The sequence below is a fragment of the Mustela nigripes genome, chromosome 15, assembly GCF_022355385.1.
Source record: "Mustela nigripes isolate SB6536 chromosome 15, MUSNIG.SB6536, whole genome shotgun sequence".
Lineage (NCBI taxonomy): Eukaryota > Metazoa > Chordata > Mammalia > Carnivora > Mustelidae > Mustela > Mustela nigripes.
Window position 1 is genome coordinate 10,146,718 of NC_081571.1, and position 21,511 is coordinate 10,168,228.

At 46.4% G+C, this 21,511-nt stretch overlaps 1 protein-coding gene across 1 annotated transcript in view; it reads right to left on the reverse strand.

Moving 5' to 3' along the window:
• Nucleotides 1-18,632: 18,632 nt before the first annotated feature.
• The window catches only part of CDX2 (caudal type homeobox 2), a 6,555-nt gene continuing 3,676 nt past the window's right edge, over nt 18,633-21,511 (reverse strand). The window contains exons 2-3 of the mRNA XM_059377891.1: nt 20,540-20,685; nt 18,633-18,902 (exon numbers count right to left, since the gene is read on the reverse strand). Coding sequence (XP_059233874.1) covers nt 18,633-18,902; nt 20,540-20,685 — 416 coding nt within the window. The remainder of the gene's footprint in view (nt 18,903-20,539; nt 20,686-21,511) is intronic.

A 21,511-nucleotide genomic window follows, 5' to 3' on the forward strand; every position in this document is an offset into this window, starting at 1 on the left:
AAGTTCATCACATCTGCAAAGTCCCCTTTTGCAACGTTCACAGGTGCCATGGATCAGAACCCAGAAACGGTGCCAGTGGAGGGGGGTGCATTACGTGGCCTGCCACAGTCCCCTGAGACTTATACACTCTCATCCCTCTGCCTGAGCACTTCTTCCTGAGGTCTGCCCCAGGGGCTCCTTCACTGTTACTGTGTAAACTTGGGCAGCTTACTTAACATCTTCTGTTTTGGTCTCCTCATCTGGAAAATGAGGATAATAATAGACCCAGTTTCTTGGGGTTTGGGAAGATGAAATGAGTTCCTGTATGGAAAACACTTGGAGCGGCACCTGGAATATAATAAACTCTCCAAAAGAATTAGCTTCTTGGTGGTGGTATTACTGTTGCTTTCCCCCACCCAGGTCTCGATTCCAATGTCATCTTTGCAAAAATCTCTTTCCTGGACACCTTATCTCAAGTAATATCTCTAGTAATTCTCCACATCTGTCTCTTTCTCTCTCCTTTTTTTATAGCAGTGCCCACAATCTCACATATTCTGGTATGTAGCGTGGACTTATTTGCTCTATTGGTTTTCCAGTAAGCTCTGGGTCTCACTCATCACTGATTCCCCAGCACCTATCATGGTGCGCGGCTCATAATGGGCCTGCAGGAAACACCTACTGAAGGAACAGATGAAACTGCCTGGCTCTGCATTGTTCATGGAGTAGCCACCAACCACACGTGGCTACTCAGCACTTGAAATGTGGCTATGCTGTGGGGCACCTGGGTGGTTCAGTGGGGTAAACATGGGACTTGGTTTCAGCTGGAGACATGATCTCATGGGCTGTGAGATTGGCCCCCACTCCCAGGAGGGTTGGGTGGGGCTTCCTGCTTAGGAGGAGGTCTGCTCGAAGATTCTCTCCTTCTGATCCCCCCTCCCCCACTTGCATTTTCTCTCTCTCTCTCTAATAGATATATTTTTTTTAAGATTTTATTTATTTATTTGACAGAGATCACAAGTTGGCAGAGAGGCAGGCAGAGAGGGGGTGGGGAAGCAGGCTGCTTGCTGAGCAGACAGCCTGATGAGGAGCCGGATCCCACGACCCTGGGATCATGACCTGAGCTGAAGGCAGAGGCTTTAACCCACTGAGCCACCTAGGCGCCCCATCTAATAGATAAATTTTTAAAGAAATGTGGCTATGCCAAACTCAGATATGCTGACAATGCAAAATGCATGTAAAATTTAATGTGAAACAAATAATGGTTTTCATATTATTTACATGTTAAAATGATAATAATTAAGGTATATTAGGCTAAATAAATATATTAACATCAGTTCCAACTTTTTTTTACTTCCTTTTAATATGACTACAAAAAAATTAAAATTCAGGGGCGCCTGGGTGGCTCAGTGGGTTAAGCCACTGCCTTCAGCTCAGGTCATAATCTCAGGGTCCTGGGATTGAGCCTCGAATCGGGCTCTCTGCTCAGCAGGGAGCCTGCTTCCCCCTTTTTCTCTGTCTGCCTCTCTGCCTACTTGTGATCTTTCTCTCTGTCAAATAAATAAATAAAATCTTTTAACAAAATTAAAATTCATATGCAGATCAAATTACAGTTCTGTCCAAGAACACTGCTTTTTGTAGTATGTACCCTAAAGTTGGACTGTCTGAATTTGAATACTTCTTTTTGTCCCCTTAAGTAAACTCTAGTCCCAGCGTGGGGCTTGAACTCACAGTCTCCAAGATCAACATGCTCTACCAGCTGAGCCATCCAGGCACCCACCCCTGGGTTTGAATTATTGATACACCATTTACCAGATGTGTGGTCCTAGGCAAATGACTTAATTTCTATTGGTAAATGTTAGCTATCATCAGCTAGGTTCCAAAGAAGAAATTCTTTTTTGTCAAAGAAGTTCAGCGTTTTACAAATGTTTGCAAGTAGAAAAAAGAATGTTATGAATCTAGACAAATTTAGTAGAACTTTAATAGTGATTTTGGGGGATTTCACTCCTAATAATTTTTATTTTTGATGGTTTATATTTTTCACAATGCTGTGTTACATTTGGAAGAAAAAATAGATATACTTTAAAAATAAATTAATAGGTCTGCCTGGGGCGCCTGGGTGGCTCAGTTGGTTGGACGACTGCCTTCAGCTCAGGTCATGATCCTGGAGTCCCGGGATCGAGTCCCACATCGGGCTCCCAGCTCCATGGGGAGTCTGCTTCTCCCTCTGACCTCCTCGCTCATGTTCTCTTTCACTGTCTCTCTCTCAAATAAATAAATAAAATTTAAAAAAAAATAGGTCTGCCTGTTAAATCAAAATCAAAATTTCTGCCTACTTGTGATCTCTATCTCTCTGTCAAATAAACATACAATTTTTTAAAATTTAATATGTTAACTACTTAAAATTTGTAAAAATTCCTGGCACTGGCCGGTACAGATATCACAGCTCTCGAGTAACCTCTGAGATGCTTCATCATCCAAGAAAGCCTACTTTATCCCAGTCTTTTCACTGTGTTCTGTCCTACAATTCTGCGACACGCTTAGCTAAATAAATGTCCAGGGAAGTATGTAAAGAAGTCCATACTTCTTTTTCAAATATTTCCTCTTTCCTTTTTCTTTTTTTTAAGATTTTATTTATTTATTTGACAGAGAGAGATCATAAGTAGGCAGAGAGACAGGCAGAGGGAGAGGGGGAAGCATGCTCCCTGCCAAGCAGAGATCCTGATGTGGGGCTCGATCCCAGGACCCTGGGGTCATGACCTGAGCTGAAGGCAGATGCTTAACCAGCTGAGCCACCCAGGCGTCCCGTATTTCCTCTTTCCAGCTTAACTTTGATTTAATGGTTTTATGTATGCTGTAATGCACAGCACAGAGTCTTGTGTTTGTCAGGGGCTCAGTAAACAGAGAGTGACTCACTAAAGGAATAAACATAAATGAATTCAATATAACTATCATCTCTCTTCTTCTCTTCCTGTCATTTATGCTTATTACTGTTTTTTCATTGTTAAATTATGATTTTCCAACACATTTGCTTCCTTCTTTCTTTTCCCTCCCCTGATGCCAATATACTCTATGGATCTGTTGAAGGAGTTCTTCATAGAGTTTGGATATTTCTTCCATATAGTTGACTTTGCTCTGCAGAAGTATTATTTTTTTAGAAGTATTATTTTTTATATGTAATACTGGTAAAAGTGTCCATATCTTTTTTTTTTTTATTATTGTTTGCTATTTTTTTTAAGTAGTCTCTATGCCCGATGTGGGGCTCAAACTCCTAAGACTAAGATCAAGTGTCACATGCCCTACCTACTGACCCAGCTAGGCACCCCCAGGTGTCCATATCTTTTAAAGATGCACTCTAAAACATTTAGAGATGAACTGATATGATGCTTTGCATTTCCTTCAGAATATTAAGGAGATAAGAATGAAATAAGATGGTCTGTGAGTTGATCATTATTGAAGCTAGGTGATGGGTACATGGGAGTTTCTTATACTATTTGCCTTTTGAATGTCCCTTAAATTCATCATAATAAAAAATAAAACATAAAATAATTATTTATTTAAAATAAATATATTATAGAGAACTTGTAAAATATAGAAGAATCTAAGGAAAAGAAAAACAATCAAAATTCCCCCCTAAAACCACAGCAGTGATATTCTCTCTTAATCACTCATATTTTGGTATGTTTCCTCTCAGTCTGCATTCTATGTACATAGTAAATACATGTGTGTGCTCATGGCTATTTTAAAGCACAACCACACATTTTTGACAGACTTCCCATCAAGAAATAGAGTATTGGTGTGGTCCCTCCCTTGAATCTGGATGGACTTATGGCTTCTTTGACCAACACAATATGGTAGAAAGGACTTGGGTGATTAGGTCATTAAAGGCCATATAGCTTCTGTATTGTTTGCTGGGAACATATGCTCCTGGACCCCTGGGCCACCATGTAAGAAGTCTGAGGACCCTGTGGCCACCAGGCAGTGAGGAATCCCAAGCCACATGAAGAGATCAAGTATAGAGACTTCAACTCACAGTTCCAGCTGGGCCTAGACTTCAAGTCACCTCAAACAAGGTATCAGATATATGAACACAGAAGCCTCCAAATGATTCCAGCCACCCCCCACCCCAGATTTCCCCGCTGAGACTCTAGATATAGTGGAGAAAACACAGCTACTATTCCCTGAAGGAAAGAAGATATTTGATGTGTATCAGCAAAGTGTTTGCTAACGCTGTCACCTGGGATAGTGTGGAAAACAGGCAATGTACTTCATAAACTCAGTAATCTAGCTGAGGAGACTCCTGAACAGGGTAATAAAGGTACCACCAACTTATCCTAGCTGTCTTTATAAAAGGAGAAAAATGAGCTAAAGAATACGGCCCCGTTTTCAATTGAAATTAAGAGGAAAGTAGAGGGCGTCACCAAAACTTACCCAGCAAAGGATTCTCAAAATAAGAAATGACCTCTGAGCAGAGGTCAAATCCAGGGCACTGCCTGGAAAATGTGTTTTCAGAATAAAAATGAAGCCAGGAGTATGACTATCAGTCCTTTGTTCAGACCCAAGGACAGGATAAGACCAATTCTTCCTAGACCTGAAAATGTCAACTAGATCAAAAGCCAGAGAGAAGGAAAAATTTCCCTCTTTCTTCTCTTTCCCTCTCTCCCAGTACCTGGGAGCCTTCGAATTTAGCTGACAAGATACATGAACTAGAGAGTAAGAAAACAAATTTGGTTAAAATATTGTCTGCATGAGAGTTCACAGAGAAAAAGTGAAACTCAAAAAGGAGTGACTAGACTTGAGGATGGGGATAAATACCATTTTAACCAAGGAGAGGGATGAGGAGTTGTGGCGGAGCAACATGGCAGAGAAGTACATGAGGGAAACTCATGGAAGATTAAGGTTATTTTTTAAAAGATTTTATTTATTTATTTGACAGACTGAGATCACAAGTAGGCAGACAGACATGCGGCGGGGGTGGGGGAACAGGCTCCCCACTGAGCTAAGAGCCGGATGTGGGGCTGGATCCCAGGACCCTAAGATCATAACCTGAGCTGAAGGCAGAGGCTCAACCCACTGAGCCACCCAGGTGCCCCAGATTAAGGTTATTTTAGTAAGGTTTGTTCATGCAGACTCAACTTCTGGCTGACTCTCCTCTTCCTGGTTTGGGGAGTGGGTGGGGAATACCTTCACAACAGGAAAACGTGTGTCCTACTGTTAGGTAGGAAAGGGAAGGAAAGAGACCTCTCCCTGGACCTGCTGACTGAACTCCCTTGGGGTCAACATAATCCTTAAGCCAAACTTGCATATTTTAAGATGGTGTATTCAGGACCTCTTCAGCCTACCAAGGATTTTGGGACAAGCCTTACAAATAATCTCTGTTAAACAACAGAGCTTCTACAGATCTAAAAAAAAAAAAAAAAAAAAGGATTTTATTTACTTATTTGACAGAGAAAGCGAGAAAGCACAAGCAGGGAGAGCAGCAGAAGGAGAGGGAGAAGCAGGCTCTCCATCGAGCAGGGAGGCCGATGTGGGGCTCCATTCCAGGACCCTGGGATCATGATCTGAGCCCAAGGCAGACACTTAACCATCTGAGCCACCCAGGTGCCCAGAGCTTCTAAAAATCTTAAAAGCGGAATGCCTGGGTGGTTCAGTAGTTAAGTGTCTGCCTTCAGGTCATGATTCCAGGGTCCTGGGATGGAGTCCTGCATAGGGCTCCCTCTTCAGCAGGAAGCCTGCTTCTCCCTTTTCCACTCCCCCTGCTTGTGTTCCCTCTCTTGCTGTGTCTTTCTCTGTCAAATAAATAAATAAAATCTTTTTTAAAATATTAAAAAAGAAATCTTAAAGCCATTTTTGTACAATGGCTTCAGGGGAACTCAAGGTAGAGAAAGACTTGTCTCAGAGATGTGTGAGTAATTTCATTTAATGGAATAGTTTTATGAATTGAGACAAGAGACATCCACAAGGATTTCAAAGTAATTACATCACCTTCAATGGAAAGGAACAGAGATAGTATAAGATGAAATGAGGCCTTTGGTTCCCAAAACTTCTATGCAGAAAGCAGGCTGAAAATACTGCAAACATTGACTGCTTTCCATGAAAAAAGGAAGGGTGACTCAGAGAATGGGAACAAAAACCAACAGGGTAGAGGGAAAGTCCTGGCTGGTCACTCCCAGAGGGCAAGACAGAGTCCTAATCAAGACGTGGGCAACCTAGGCTCGGGCAGATTTTGAATTAATATAAACCAATGACTGCTGTGTGTTTCTGTTTTCTCCACTTTAGCACAGGAGTATCTATAGCAGATATCTTATACCTCTCCCACCACTATATGTTGGGTTTATTTGAGGGAGGAGTAGAAGAAAATTTATCTCTTTAATTCCTAAGTTTTCTTATCAAGCAGACCCTTCACTCAAGAAGCCCAATATCCACCTGGACCTGAATTATATTATGAGATCTTGGACCCTAAGCCCAGTCAGCTCAGCAGATGCTTCTACTATCACATCTTCACCAGGCTTGAGTATCTGATTTTTTAAAAGTTTTATGTTATTTGATGATCATTCTTTACAAGTCTAGTGTTTCTCTTATCATGTTACGTTGAATTATTTATATATTAAGGATAACAGCTCTCCCGGTGCCTGGGTGGCTTAGTCAGCAAGCGTGCCTTTGGCTTGGGTCATGATCCTGGAATCCTGGGAATCCAGCACCCCGCTCCGTGGGGAATCTGCTTCTCCCTCACCCTCTGAACCTCCCCCTGCTTGTGTTCTCTCGATCAGTTTCTCTGCCTCTCTCCAGTGAATACATAAAAAAACTTTATTATTTAAAAAAAAAAAAAAGGGATAACAATGCTCTTGTCGAGGCACCTAGGTGGCTTAGTCCTTAAACGTCTGCCTTTGGCTCTGGTCATGATCCCAGGGTCCTGGGATGGAGTCCCAGATCGGGCTCTCTGCTCGGTGGGAGGCCTGTTTTCCATCTCCCACTCCCCCTGTTTGTGTTCTCTTTCTCACTGTCTTTGTCAAATAAATAAATAAAATCCTAAAACAAAAACAAAAACAAAATGCTCTTGTCATTTTTGTAGCAAATACTTTTGTCATTTTTTATTTGCTTTTAAATTTTTGAAATGCTGTGTTCATTTATTTGCTTGTTTTAAAGAGTTTCTTTTTAAGTAATCTTTACTCCCAACGTGGGGCTTGAACTCACAACCCTAGAGATCAAGAGTCGCATGCTCCACCAATTGAGCCGGCCAGGTGCCCCTGAAATGATGTTATTGATAGCTATCCATTGTTTTCTTCATAATTTCTTTCTTTTTCTTTCTTTCTTTTTTTTTTTTTCAATTTTAGTAGGTTCCAAACCAGGTGTGGAGCCCAATGCAGAGCTTGAACTTATAACCCTGAGATCAAGACCTGAGCTAAGATTAAGAGTCAGAAGTTCAACTGACTGAGCCACCCAGGCACCCCCATAATTTCTTACTTTGTCTTTATACCTAGAAAGTCTGCTACATTCAGAGGCCAGACTGGTTTATTAACACTGGTTTATTTTTTTAATTCATTTTTTTAAAAGATTTTATTTATTTATTTGACAGAGAGAGACACAGTGAGAAAGGGAACACAAGCAGGGGACGTGGGAGAGGGAGAAGCAGGCTTCCTGCTGAGCAGGGAGCCTGATGCTGGGCTCCATCCCAGGACCCTGGGACCCTGGGTTTATGACCTGAGCCAATGGCAGAGGCTTAACTGCTTAACCGCCTAAGCCACCCAGGAGTCCTCAATACTGGTTTAACAGCATGATATTTGATGTCAGATGGGCCTAGATTAGAATCTATCTTCAGGAGTAGATGCTGGTTATTGCAAAGATTAAATCAAATAATTTAAGTTAAAGAATCAAGCACAGGGGGGACCTGGGTGGCTCAGTCCTTAAGCGTCTGCCTTCAGCTCAGGCCATGATCCCAGGGTCCTGGGATTGGTCCCCACATTAAATGGGGCTCCTTCTCAGCGGGAAGCCTGCTTCTCCCTCTTCCTCTCTCCCTGCTTGTATCCTCTCTCTCTCTCCTTTGCTGTCTCTCTTTCTGTCAAACAGATAAATAAAATCTTAAAAAAAAAAAACAATCAAGCACAAAACCTGGGATATAGAAGTACTCCATTTCTTTTCCTTCTGTTTACTATTTTTTAAAAAATTGATTCAAGGGGCGCCTGGGTGGCTCAGTGCATTAAAGCCGCTGCCTTTGGCTTGGGTCATGATCTCAGGGTCCTGGAATCGAGCCCTCATCAGGCTCTCTGATCAGCAGGGAGCCTGCTTCCCCCTCTCTCTCTGCCTGACTCTCTGCCTACTTGTGATCTCTGTCTTTCAAATAAATAAATAAATCTTTATTTAAAAAATTGATTCAAGCAAATACAGAAAATACAAATGCCCAAAAAACACATGAAAATACGCTCAACCTGTTTAAGAATCATGGAATGTAAAGTTAAATTATACCATTTTCTGTACATCAGATTAACAAATATTTGGAAGGTGATCTCTAATGCAAAGAGGCTAAGGAGAAATAGGGACTCTGTGATGGTAGTGTGACTTGCCAAACCGTTTCAGAAAACAATGACTATATTTAGTAAAGCAAAAAAATGGGCATGTTCTTTGATTTAGCATTTCCAAGTTAAGTAGTCTAGCCTTTAAAAATACAAACATCTAGAAACATATATGTTAAAAGATGGTTACCTTTCCACTGTTTATAATAGCAAAACACTGACAACAACTTGAATATCCCTCAGTAGGGAAATCATTAAATAAATACAGTTATTTTCAATCTCTCCCACTAGAATGTAAACAGAGGTTTAAAAAAAAGAGAGAGAGAGAGAGACGTTTGGGGGCGCCTGGATAGCCCAGTCAGTTAAGGGTCTGCATTCAGCTCAGGTCATGATCCCAGGGTCCTGGAATCCAGCCCTGCATCAGGCTCCCAGCTCAGCAGAAAGCCTACTTCTCCTTTTCCCACTCCCCTTGCTTGTGTTCTGTCAAATAAATAAGTAAAATCTTTTTTTTTTAAAGAAATTGTTGAATAAATGAACACAATTCTAGTATATCTAAATTTACAAAATGTAGTGATCACTAAAAAGAATCCGTCGGCTTTACGTGTAATGAGCTGGGAAAATGCCCATGGTATATTATTCAATGATAAAAGCAACTCAAAGTATGACTTTTTTAAAAGATTTTTTATTAAAAAAATTATTTATTTGACAGACAGAGATTACAAGTAGTAGGCAGAGAGGCCAACAGATAGAGAGGAGGAAGCAGTCTCCCGGTGGAGCAGAGAGCCCCATGCCGGGCTCAATCCCAGGACCCTGGGATCATGACCTGAGCCAAAGGCAGAGGCTCCAACCCACTGAGCCACCCAGGAGCCCCTCAAAGTATGACTTTATTTTGTTTTGTTTAAAGGAAGGAAAAAGGAAGTCCGAGATGGTATATAATATATATTTGTGTAAACACAGAATGTTCTTGGAATAATATGGACCGGGGTGTTAATATTGGTATCCCAGAGGGATGGGATTGAACGAATGAAGGAGAAATTAATTTTTTCCTACTTCTGCACTGTTTAAATTTATTGAAAGAAATTGTTCGTGCAAGACCTTGACTTGCATTAAGAGAAGCCTGAACCAAACCAGACTTTGCTTTGGGAAAGACAGCATGTTTGAATTCTCTGACCACACCCTATTAGGTATTCTTTTTACAATATTGGTTTGTTGCCTTTTTTTTTTTTTTTTTTAAAGCTTGTGAGGAACACTTCCCCCTTACCAGCAAATTCTGCTCTCCCCACCCTCCCACTCCCGCCTCCACTTAGTTTGCTCTGCCCGTTCCCTTCCTGCAGGTATCTCCCCTGTCAAACCTGCTGACTCTCCTGCCCGCTTATCTCTAAACTGTGCTTTAGAGCCCAAGCCGCGACGGGCGGGCGCTGCTCCTGTGGGGCAGCTACTGTGTGCATGCTCGACCTTTGCCATTTGAGCTGCAGGAGGATGTGGTTTGCAAAGAACGTGGCCCAAGCGTCTGGATTTACGAAACACTCCCCCAAAGTGCAAGTCCCATCTCCGATTCTAAAAGAAACTCCAGAGAAAGAGGGCTGGGCTGGGGAGGGGGGGAGGGGACAGGAGGTGTTGGAGAAGCACAAGCATGGCTCCTCCACCAATATTAATATTAACCTTTATTAAGACTCGGCCTTTCTCTCCCCGGGGCTTCACAAAGCAGGAAGTCAAGGGCAGCGGTGCAGGGAAGGGAATTGGCAGGAAGAGAAAACTTCGAGTAAATTATTTAGCTGTGAGACGAGATTAAGAGTGATTCCGCCTCCACCCCTCCCCCACACTTCCCAAAGTGGGCCCAGGCTGGGGATCAGCCCCCAAACCGTCACTAATCACTGAAGCTGGGAAATCTCTAGAGTCTGATGAGGGTCAAACTAGGGAGACTTTTCCCTGCGGTGATGAGCCGCGAGTGCGGCGGGCGCCCCTGGGCTGCAACCGGGCTCAGGTTGGGGGAGAAAAAGAGGGGGGGAGGGTCTCTCCCCAGGTCGCGGGCCGCACTTTCGGTGGCTGTTGAAGAGAAGAAGCTGGGGGCGAAAGTGCAAGAGCGCACCCGGCAAAGGCGGGAAAGCGCAGGTGACTTTGCACCCGCGGCGACGGACCCCCGGCCTCGTGTCCCCTGCCGGAGGCCAGTTGAGCAACCCGGGGACGGGAAGGGCCGCTCCAGAGGTGGTTCCAGCGTACTGCCCGCCGCCAGCCGCCGGCTGCCCTGCTCCGCCCCCCAGCTCCACACCCCCCTCTTCCCGGCTCCCGGGTCTGTTCGGCCCGCTCAGCCGGGGCAGCAGCGCCGCCTGCCGAGCACTTGGCGCCACCTCGGCCGCGACGCAGGCCGAGACGCGCTGGACGCGGGCGAGCGGGCGGGCTGGGACGCTCGGACTCCCGCTGAGAACATAAACACTGCGATCCTCCCTTTCCAAAATAACATCCCCCCCGCCTGGCCGCCGCCGCAGCCCGGGCCGCCCAGCTCCACCGCGGAAAGCGGCTCTCTGAGCCCCGGCGGGGGTCCCGGTAGCGTCCCCTTCAAAGCGCTGCGCGCCTCTGAAAAATCGCCGTACTTGGAACTCCAAGCACAAAGCCACTGCTGAAACCTAGCTGTCCCAAAGAAGGAAAAGAAAGTGCCGGCGGTCTTGAAGCGCGACTTCCGGAGGGGCGCGGACGCCGGCGGGGCGCGGCGGGGAGGTGTCCCCTGGGCTTCCCGCCCGGCTGGCACCTGGCCGGGGCCCACGCCGCGCTCCCATCCCCGGGATGGCGGGGGAAGCCGGACACTGTCCCGGGACGGCCCTGACAGCGGCGGGGACCTAGCGAGGCGAGCGGGCGCTCTGACCCGTGCAGACCCGAGAGCGGCCTTCCCGCCGCCGCGGAGACGGAGGGCGGAAAAGACGCGCCCCCTGCGCCCAGACGCGCGCGAAGAGCTGGAGGAAGGGGGCCTTGGGGACGGTCGGGGAGCCTGAACCCCGGGGCGGCAGGAGCGGATGCTGATGCCCGCAGGGGAGGGGGTGAGGCTGCCACCACGAGTGCCCTCGGGGTCTTTCCTAGTGGTTCCCGGGGCAGTGGTTCCCTTGACTAGTGCTTTCCCCCACCCTATTTTGGACATCCATTTCTCTATTTGGGCATGGGAAAAGTTTTCTTCCCTTTTGCTGTCTAAAACATTCAAAGACTCAAATCCAGACGGTTTCTCTGAGGTAGAGGTGGGAGCTGGGAATAAAAGTAAAGTTTGGTAAAGAAGCTAAAAGTTCTCGCAAAGAAAACAGCTTGCTTCTTGGTTGGGTCTGACTTCAGATTTGCGAAAGGAGGGCCCAGCTTCATTCAGTAATACCAAGTCCATCTAAAATGTACTCTCGGAACAGTTTCAGACCTTTCCGTTGTATAGTTCTGGCTGAGTGTCTGCCCAAGAGTAGCTATTAGAACCCTGCATGTACATGTCGGGACTCTAACCCTAGAAACGAAAATAAATGTTGACTGTGGACTTAGATCATGATCAAGAATGTCCTTTGGAATCAGGGTCTAATATGTGTAACAATACATCGCTAGCAGGTGGCTATGTCGAATTCTTAGGATGAAAATTATAACAGGAACAAATGAAAAGAATCAGAAGAATTTGGATTCTGAAATTTGTATTATTTTCATAAAAGTGGTCTGAGGAGGAAAAAAAAAAGTTTTATTTTACAAATGTGGATTCCAGACACACAGTCTTTCTTTTTGTTCCTCCTACGTGCATCTATATTACTACTTATTGGTCACTGTTCTCTGAGCCTTGCTTAATTATATCATTCTTCTGTTTGTTTCTAGCAACTCACATAATTCTGCCTAGAAAAGGGGGAGGGCTGAAAATAGAATCAAGTTCTGCTCAGTTTTGTTGTGTTTATTTGTTTTTATTCCATTAGATGCACAGAGTGGTAGAACAGTGCATTAAGTATCTTTCACAAGTAGAAGATAGAGGCTGTCCAGGTCATTTTTAACAAGGCCTAATGTGTGGTTTAGGTATTTAATCTTTGTCACTTATTCTACTAATCGCCAATAAATTAAAAATTATTTAAGTGCCACCCAACAAGCCATTGTGTATTTGTACTACAGTGACTAGCTCCTGCATTGTTTTTCATTGTTTGCTTTCCTGAGGCTGGAGAGGAATTTATCAACAACCACTTGTATGAAACTAATTATTGTCATACTAAGGATACAAAGCATTATGATAGTGAACTATCAGTCTTGAAAGTTCTGATAACACATAAACAATTAGAAAAGAATTCCTTTCCTAGAAATCAAAACACAAATATTAAAATGCATTAAATGCCTGGGCTTCTATTTACCAATACAATATTGGGCACAAAAACCCAAAACACGACCTGAATATTATTTTTTATATAAATGTATATGTGCGAAGAGACTGGTTATCATTTAACCTCAGGGAATTCTTTATGGATCGAAACTGGTTGTGTTCTGGTTTACGGATTAGTCTACCACAGAAGCACCAGGATCCTGCAGAAAAAAAAGAACCAACTGGTCATTTAACTTTATCGTTATATTATCACTATCCACTGAGGTTAATGACAAATTCCAATATGGAAAAACTGCTGCTGAAACAAATGTAATGTCTGGGTACTAGAGACGTAGGAGCCAAAAGGTCATCTGTGTGCTTGCCCTCACCCTCTCTAAATTGATTCTTCCAAGACTGACTCTTCCAAGAAGAATGTCAAGGTAAATGTTAGTATAATCTCTAAAGCTGGAAGATTCTACTTTCTTTATTTGGCATTTGAGAGGTTTGTTTGTTTTTTTCTTTTACACATTATTTCATAGTCTTCAAAAAAGTAATAATATTAGAAACATATATTCCCTCTGGTTTGTAGCTAATAAGGCATTTACTGGTTGTTTTGTCCCAGTAGTACTAACCCAATCCCATAGTTATCAATAAAGCCTGCTTGGTTTCCTAAAATTTCCTAAAATTATAGTCAACCACCTATAGGAAAAGAGGAGGAGAGGTGCCTGGGTGGCTCAGTCATTGAGCATCTGCCTTAGGCTCAGGTCCTGATCTCAGGGTCCTGGGATCCAGCCCCTCTTTGAGGTCCTTGCTCAGCGGGAAGCCTGCTTCTCCCTCTCCCGCTTCCCCTGCTTGTGCTCCCTCTCTGTCTCTCTCTCTGTCAAATAAATAAATAAATCTTTTAAAAAGAAAGACTAAATGTAATAATTATTGGGGTTAATCACATTTTTAAAAAATAATTATAGAGGTTAGAAGTTTGGGGTGCCTGGGTGGCTCAGTGGGTTAAAGCCTCTGCCTTCGGCTCAGGTCATGATCCCAGGGTCCTGGGATCCAGGCCCACATTGGGCTCTCTGCTCAGCAGGGAGCCTATTTCCTCCTCTCTCTCTGACTGCCTCTCTGCCTACTTGTGATCGCTCTCTCTGTCAAATAAATAAATTAATTTAAAAAAAAAAGAAGTTTGTATGGTATCAGTGTAATTTAGGAAAATAAATGTTAATTTTAAATAGCTACAAGTTAATCTACATTATTAGATACGAGTGTGTTTCTTATTCTCCAAAGCACAAAACTAATTTAACACAAGAGCTGTTCATGTAGTTTCAATGTCAGGGAAAATCGTGGGGACTAGAGTAAAACGCTTGAAATGATCTCAAGGGGTGAATCGGTCTTAAAGAATTAAATCCACAGCAGCTTTTTGGGGTGGTTCCCTGAAGAGTAGAAAATTGACACTCAAGTGCTAGAATGGAAATTGCTTCAAAATAAAGGAACTTTCAATGCCATCTAGTTAGAGCACCTACCTCTCTGCCTCCTTTGGACTGAAAGTGTCCTGATCATTATAAGAAAGTTCCTAACTACATTCTCAACTAATCGGAATCTCCTACAAGTGTTTGGGGGCTGTCTTTAATGGTGGGTGAAAAGGCAAGTCAACTATGCACATCAGTGATATATCTTCATGTCTGGAATGTTAGTGCTTTGCCACTTGAGATTTTATGCAGATGCCTAGGCAGTGGAAATCAAGGGACAACAGACTGGCAGCTACTTGGGAAAGTAAGCAAAACTCAGTGAATTAGAAAAATGTGCGAGGTGATTTGAGAAATTATCCTGGCTCAAGGTCTCTTTGTAAAGATTCTTGCACACTTTGCAAAACATGGTTCATGATCAAAAGCAGCAGTAGGGGGGCACCTGGGTGGCTTAGTGGGTTAAGCCTCTGCTTTCGGCTCAGGTCATGATTTCAGGGTCCTGGGATTGAGCCCCACATCGGGTTCTCTGCTCAGCAGGGAGCCTGCTTCCCCCCACCCCTGTCTGCCTCTCTGCCTACTTGTGATCTCTGTCTCTCAAATAAATAAAATCTTTTAAAAAAAAAAAAAAGCAGCAATAGGTCTTGTCATCATTGGGGATTAATCCTAAGTGTATGTTGTAAATTCCATTCCCTTACTTTACCTTATTCAATCCCCCTGTTAGTGGTAGGGCTCTCCTCAAGGTCATTAAACCAGTAAATTGCAGCCTGTCTCTAAAATAAAGTCTACAGATTTTTTTTTTTTTTTTTTAATAAGCCCAACTTGGGGCTTGTACTCACCACTCCCAGATCAAGAGTTGCTTGCTCTACAGACTAAACCAGCCAGGCGCCCCATGTAACCGAAGTTTCTTTACTTCTGCTTGTTGTCTTCTCTTATTTTTTCCTGAGGGGCTGTGAATAACAACAGCAAGGATACTGCTGTTTACATACTAAGATTTCTATTTAAGATTAGTTTTCTTGACTGATGTAGGCCCCTTACAGATATTATCAGAAAGGAGTGAGGCTCGTTGAAACTTTTATTGCTCTCATTAACAGCCCATCTTGCTAACTTTATTGGATGAATATGATAAAGCCATGAATTGTTCACAGAAGAAAAAAGACTCAGACTGTCTTCTATCCACATATGCCTTAAAACACACACACACACACACACACACCTTTTTAAATATTTTTTTATCTTAACCGCGCCCAACACCGGGTTTGAACTCACGACCCTGAGATCAAGAGTAGAACGCTTTGCGGACTGAGCCAGCCAGGCCTCCATTTATATGCCTTTTTTGACATGAGTTCCACAACACGGGTACATTCTTCCCCATATTTATCCTAAGTTCACAGTCTTCCAATATATTCATACCGTACCCACAGTCCTGTAATTTTTAAAAAAAACATCTCGTGCAAGAAGGCCCTTTTAGAATGGCGAATAGCTCCCCTCACCCTAATCTGTTTTTCTTAAACACTCAACGCGCCTGACTTAGTCTGACCTTCGTCTCAGCAGGCCCACGACCACAGCGGGGAAATCTCGCCGCGCCCCAGCTCGGGAGCGGCCGCGGCGGGAAGGCTGCTAGAGCTTGCAACCTTGCAGCTGGGTCAGAACTGCGTCCCTTTCCGGTCGGCTCCAGGTTGGGAGAGGAGCGCGCGCGCCCCCTGGCGGACGGAGAGACGGAAGGGCGCCCGCAGGGCCAAGGAATGGAGAGGAAGGCGTAGGGATCCTGGTCCCGGACCTGGAGGCCCTGGGAACAGCGAAGTCACCCTGTCAAAAATACACCAGGGCGTCCCAGCGCCGACCTTCCTACGCCTCCTCCGGCGCCCCACCCGCGCCCAGTCCCGGAGTTGCCTCGGGTTTGCTCCAGCGGCGAGTCTCGGAGTCCCAAGCGCGGTGGCCTCGCTTGCCCTCGGGGGCCCTCTTTGGTCGCCCCCTCCACGACCCGGGAGACCAGCGGGCAGCCCCGGACCTGCATTTCAGAGAGCAGCCGAGCGCCCCTCCTCGCCCCGGATGCGCGGGGCGCGGGCCGGCGGCGGGCGTCTGTGCGAGGGGGCCCGGACCCGGCGAGGGGAACTTGTAATCGCTTGCAGCGGGACAATGCTGACTTTTGAACCTCTAACCACTAAGCAAACAACCCTTGTGCTCTCGCTTCACTGTCCAAACAGGGTTTATTGACAGGCGTTTCACAGCAACGCATAGCAACCGCGGCGGCGGCTGGGGGCGGACGTGTGGGCGCGGCCGGGTGCGGGTCTTCGCTCTCCTCCCAGCGCCGGGACTCCCCAGGAGGCACAGAGACCCGGGACCGGTCGGCGGGGGTGCGGGGGGACGGATAACCCGCTTGGAACGCCACCCCCAGCTCGGCGGACTCCCCAGCCCGAGGGGCGGGCCAGGCGCTCTCCATCCAGCTCCGAGCCGGGCGCCCGCGGGCGCGGCCACCAGGGCCCCTTTCTCAATCCCGGAGCGGAATGCCACCTGGAAGGGCCGCAGAGCCGGGGACATGCTGCAGGCGCTATTTAGGTCTTGCTGCTTTGCTCTTCCTCCCGAGCCCTCGGGCCACCTCCTACGTCTGCTGGGGCCGTGATTAGGGCTCGAAGGTGCTTGTGGGAAGACCGACACGGAGAGCAAAGCCCTTTCCCCATGCCCCACCTGCCAGAGCGCCCAGCTCGGCGGCTTCCAGGACCCCAAATCTCAAGGGCAGCAGCGCGGTACCAGTGGATCGGCTAGATAACAAGCAACTACTACTAAAACGGTCTCCTTATACTGGGTCTTGAATTCTTTACGGAGTGCGGGAAGGGGGCGTGGGTGTGGGGCAAGGGAGGCAGTTTCGCAACACACCGCAAGGAGTGGAGACCGACAAGGGCTCGTAGAAATGCCCAGTTGATTCACAGAAGACTATATTCCTGGAAATGTTCCCTTGAGAGAGCAGAAAACACAGCATTTTTACTAAATGCTTCTGTTTAACAAGCTGGATTATGGGACATCCCTCGGGTGAAGGGAATCACTGAGGAAGGGGATGTCTGCAACCGCATCAACGTGCATTAGATGAGATGTCAGGAGGGGACTCTCTCACCCGTCCCCCATAATTCTCCACAGCTTGGAAGCAGCTGAGCATTCAGATGTACATTTAGCCCAAAGCCACCCCAGGAGAACCACACATTCCACAATCCAAGGTTGGGCTCAGGCTTGGGGGCAGGGAAGGTCTTAGAACCTGCTCCCTCAGGCTTCTGACGCTCTGGGGTAAAATGAGTTTATCCAGATAACCTTCTCCACCCGCTCCCTCGTTTTTCTAATACTAGCTCTCAAGTAGACATTTCATTTCTTAAAAAAAATAATAATAATTCCAGATAAAATCTGAGGATGATAAATACAGACTCTGAAATCTGGAAAGCTCATTTATCTCTCTCTCTCTCTCTTTTTTTCTTTTTAGAAAAAATTCAACTGTGTTCAAATACCCCCCCCCCCACTTCCCTTCACCGTATTACTTCTCTCCCCCATGGAAACAGAAAGCTTTTTAAATGCTGGCTTGGATGTTACACAGACCAACAACCCAAACAGCAGCAACAATAACAAAAACTCCCCTTTTTCATCAGCCCCAAGATTGTGAAAATGACAGGAAGTCCAGGTTGGCTCTGGCATTTATAGCACTGACATACATTCAGCCCAGAGAAGCTCTGGTGACAGGCTTTCTAAACAAGGCCCTGTCCGGGGCCTTCTTGTCAGGCCTGGAGCCCCATAACCACGCCCCTCACACCATACAGCAGCACATACACCACTCAAGCCTTTCCTGGTCTGGGAAGGGAAGAGAAGAAAGACAAAGACCTGGGGGTTCTGCAGTCTTTGGTAGGTCCAGGTTTCTATCTTAGCTGCCTCTGACTTTTGCAGTTAAAGCTTGCCTGCCCTTGAGGCAGGAGGGACCAGCTGGCCCTTGAATGGTTGGGAGTAGGCAGTAGCCATCTTGGCTGCAAGCGCTGGCGTTCACCCTGAGTTCCTCTCTCCCCTCGGCTTCAATCAGAGGTGTGTCCCGCAGGTTTTGGAGGCCAAGATCTGCGGAGGTGAGGGCTGACAGCCTGTCTGTTTAGTCAGTCCAGGCCAGGCTTCTGCCAGTACTAAATGAAGCCTCGGTAGTCATATCCCATCTTCTCGCTGGCAGAAAGTCAGACCAGCAGAAGTCCAAATCTGGGAGAATGTCTTCAACCCCACTTGTCCTTACTCCCGGCCCCCATTTTTCCTCTGAGAGCTAGGTAAGTTGGTGTACATTTGTGGTTGGGAGGGAAGGGGGTCTCTCCTGAGGATTCTAGCAGAGTCTATGCTCCTCGTGGCTCAGCCCGGAATCGCTCTGCTGCTGCAGGCCACTGGAGGTCACTGGGTGACAGTGGGGTTTAACACCCCTGCCGCTGGCCCCAGAACCCCAGGGACGGAGCCAGGCACCGAGCCTTGCAGGGCAGACACAGGACTCAGGGGCTCTGGGACGCTTCTCAGAGGGCCTGGCTGTGGCTGGGGTTGCTGCGGGGCAGGCGGTGGACCTTGCGGGGGCGGTGGCTGCTGCTGCTGCTGCTGCTGCTGCTGCTGCAACTTCTTCTTGTTGATTTTCCTTTCCTTGGCTCTGCGGTTCTGAAACCAAATTTTAACCTAGAAATGGAAGATGGAGAAAAACAGAGGGTGATGAACGAGCCGATGGAGGGGGTAAGGAACTGGTCCTCAGCCCCAGCTGCCGTATCTTTCTCCCCAGCTAAAGAAGGGCCCTCTCGAACTCCCGGACCCCCAGACCTTCTCCCAGCCTTTCACCCGAGAGTTTGGGACAGCCCAGCGCTGGAGCCCTTCCCGAGCCCAGTACAGCCTCAGGAGAGAAGAGCCTTCCTCCCTCCTTGCTCGCCACGTTTCGTTCCAAAGCAGCCTTTATCTACAGCTTCACTGGAAAAGTTCAGAGTCTCAGAACCAAGGAAAACAGAAACTTTTCCACAAACAGAAACAAGGAAAACAGAGCCTTTTCCACAACAAGCAAGAGAAGACCAACATGGATATAGTTCAAAATGCCAGCCTTTGGCCTCTCAAAATTAAACTGAAATGTAGTATTATTCCTCACCTTAAAGCTGAGAATGAGATTTGAGAGAGAGAGAGAGAGAGAGAGAGATTTGTCCATTTATTTGAGAGAGAGAGAGAGAGAGAACATGTGAGTGTGTGGGGGGAGGGGCAAAAGGAGAGGGGGAGAGAGTCCCAAGTAGACTCCATTCGGGTTGCAGAGCCCCACATGGGGATGGATCACACAATCACAGCCTGAGATGCTTAACTGACTGTGCGACCCAGGCGCCCCCTGAGAACGAGATTCAGTGTGCAGCTTCACAGTAGTGGACTCCGCCTTTTTCTAGACCATATAGAGTGTTCATGAGTCAAGCCTCACTCTAATTTTCATGGGCCTTTCTTTAAAAAAAGATTTTATTTATTTATTTGACAGAGAGAGATCACAAGTAGGCAGGGAGGCAGGCGCGGGGGCGGGGAGCAGGCTCCCTGCTGAGCAGAGAGCCTGATTCGGGGCTCCATCCCAGGACCCTAAGATCATGATCTGAGCCAAAGGCAGAGGCTGAACCTACTGAGCCACCCAGGAGCCCTGGGATTGGGGTCTTACATTAATTTTTCCCTAGGTATGGTACTGGGCACAAATTAAAAAGGTCTTTAAGTCTTCTTTCACCAAAAAAGAATTCTGGATTAAACTACTACTCATATTTTTTTTCTTGCACCTTCCGGGTCCCGGAAAAGAGGAGAAAAAGAATCAACATCCAAAGAAGACATCTAGAGGTGGAAGGAACCTTTTCTAAAAGCATTTGGAAGGAAATACTCTCTATCCTCCTGCTTTATTTATTTATTTATTTACTTACTTACTTAAAAAAAAAAAAAAGACTTTATTTATTATTTGACAGAGAGAGATACAGTGAGAGAGGGAACACAAGTAGGGGAAGCAGGAGAGGGAGAAGCGTACTCCCTGGGATCAGGGCCTGAGGCAAAGGATCAATGACTGAGTCACCCAGGAGCCCCTACTTACTGATTTTAAGTAAGCTCTACACCCACTGTGGGGCTTGAACTCAACAACCAGGAGATCAAGAGCTGCATGCTCTGAGCCAGCCGGCGCCCCTCTATCCTCCCGCTTTAATCTGCTCACAGAACTAGGTAGATTCTGGGGCCTGGCTTCTAACTCTGCCTGAGGAACCCCCTGCCCCCACCCCCACTCGCCGCCAGTGACCAGGCCCTAGAGGGAGCAAGACGGTTCCCACCTGCCTCTCGGAGAGCCCCAGTGTGGCAGCCAGCTCGGCTTTCCTCCGGATGGTGATGTAACGACTGTAGTGAAACTCCTTCTCCAGCTCCAGCCGCTGGTGATCCGTGTACACCACTCGGTATTTGTCTTTCGTCCTGGTTTTCACTGAAGAGGAAGGAGAAGTTAGGGCTGAGAACTGCAAAGCGGACCATCAGTCATGGGTAATGACAAACCTCCCTAACCCAAGGGCCATTTCTCTTCCTCCACCGCCCCAGGGGGCCAGGGTTTGGCTGGTTCCTGCCGGGCCTGACAAGACCCCCAGGGGGTCATGAGGGGCCGGTACAAGCCTATCCAGACAACTAAACTAACCTTGAGGTTAAGTGGTTTTTAAAAATGAAGAAAAACTAAAACCTCATTCACACACGATAACAGAACCCAACCACCCTTCTGGTAAACCAAATACAGTACTGGATCACGCTAGGCCCAAAGGCAAAGGGGGCAGGATGGAATCTCCAGAGTCCTGGGAGTATTCAGATTTTCAGGCGTGTGGGAGTTGGAAGCCCACCCTGAAAACAGCTGGGGGGGTGGGTATGTGCTGGTGGCAATGTTACTTTCTGTTTGCTTTATTAAAAGTGGAAAGAGGAGTGCCTGGGTGGCTCAGTCCTTAAGTGGCTAACTTCAGCTCAGGTGGTGATCCCAGGGTCCTGGGATGGAGCCCCACATCAGGCTCTTTGCTCAGCAGAGAGCCTGCTTCTCCCTCTCCCCCTCCCTCTGCTTGTGTTCCCTCTTTCACTGTGTCTCTCTCTGTCAAATAAAGAAATAAAATCTTGGGGCACCTGGGTGGCTCAGGTCATGATCCCAGAGTCCTGGGATTGAGCCCCACATCGGGCTCTCTGCCCGGCAGGGAGCCTGCTTCCTCCTCTCTCTCTGCCTGCCTCTCTGCCTACTTGTGATCGCTCTGTCAAATAAATAAATAAATTCTTAAAAAAAA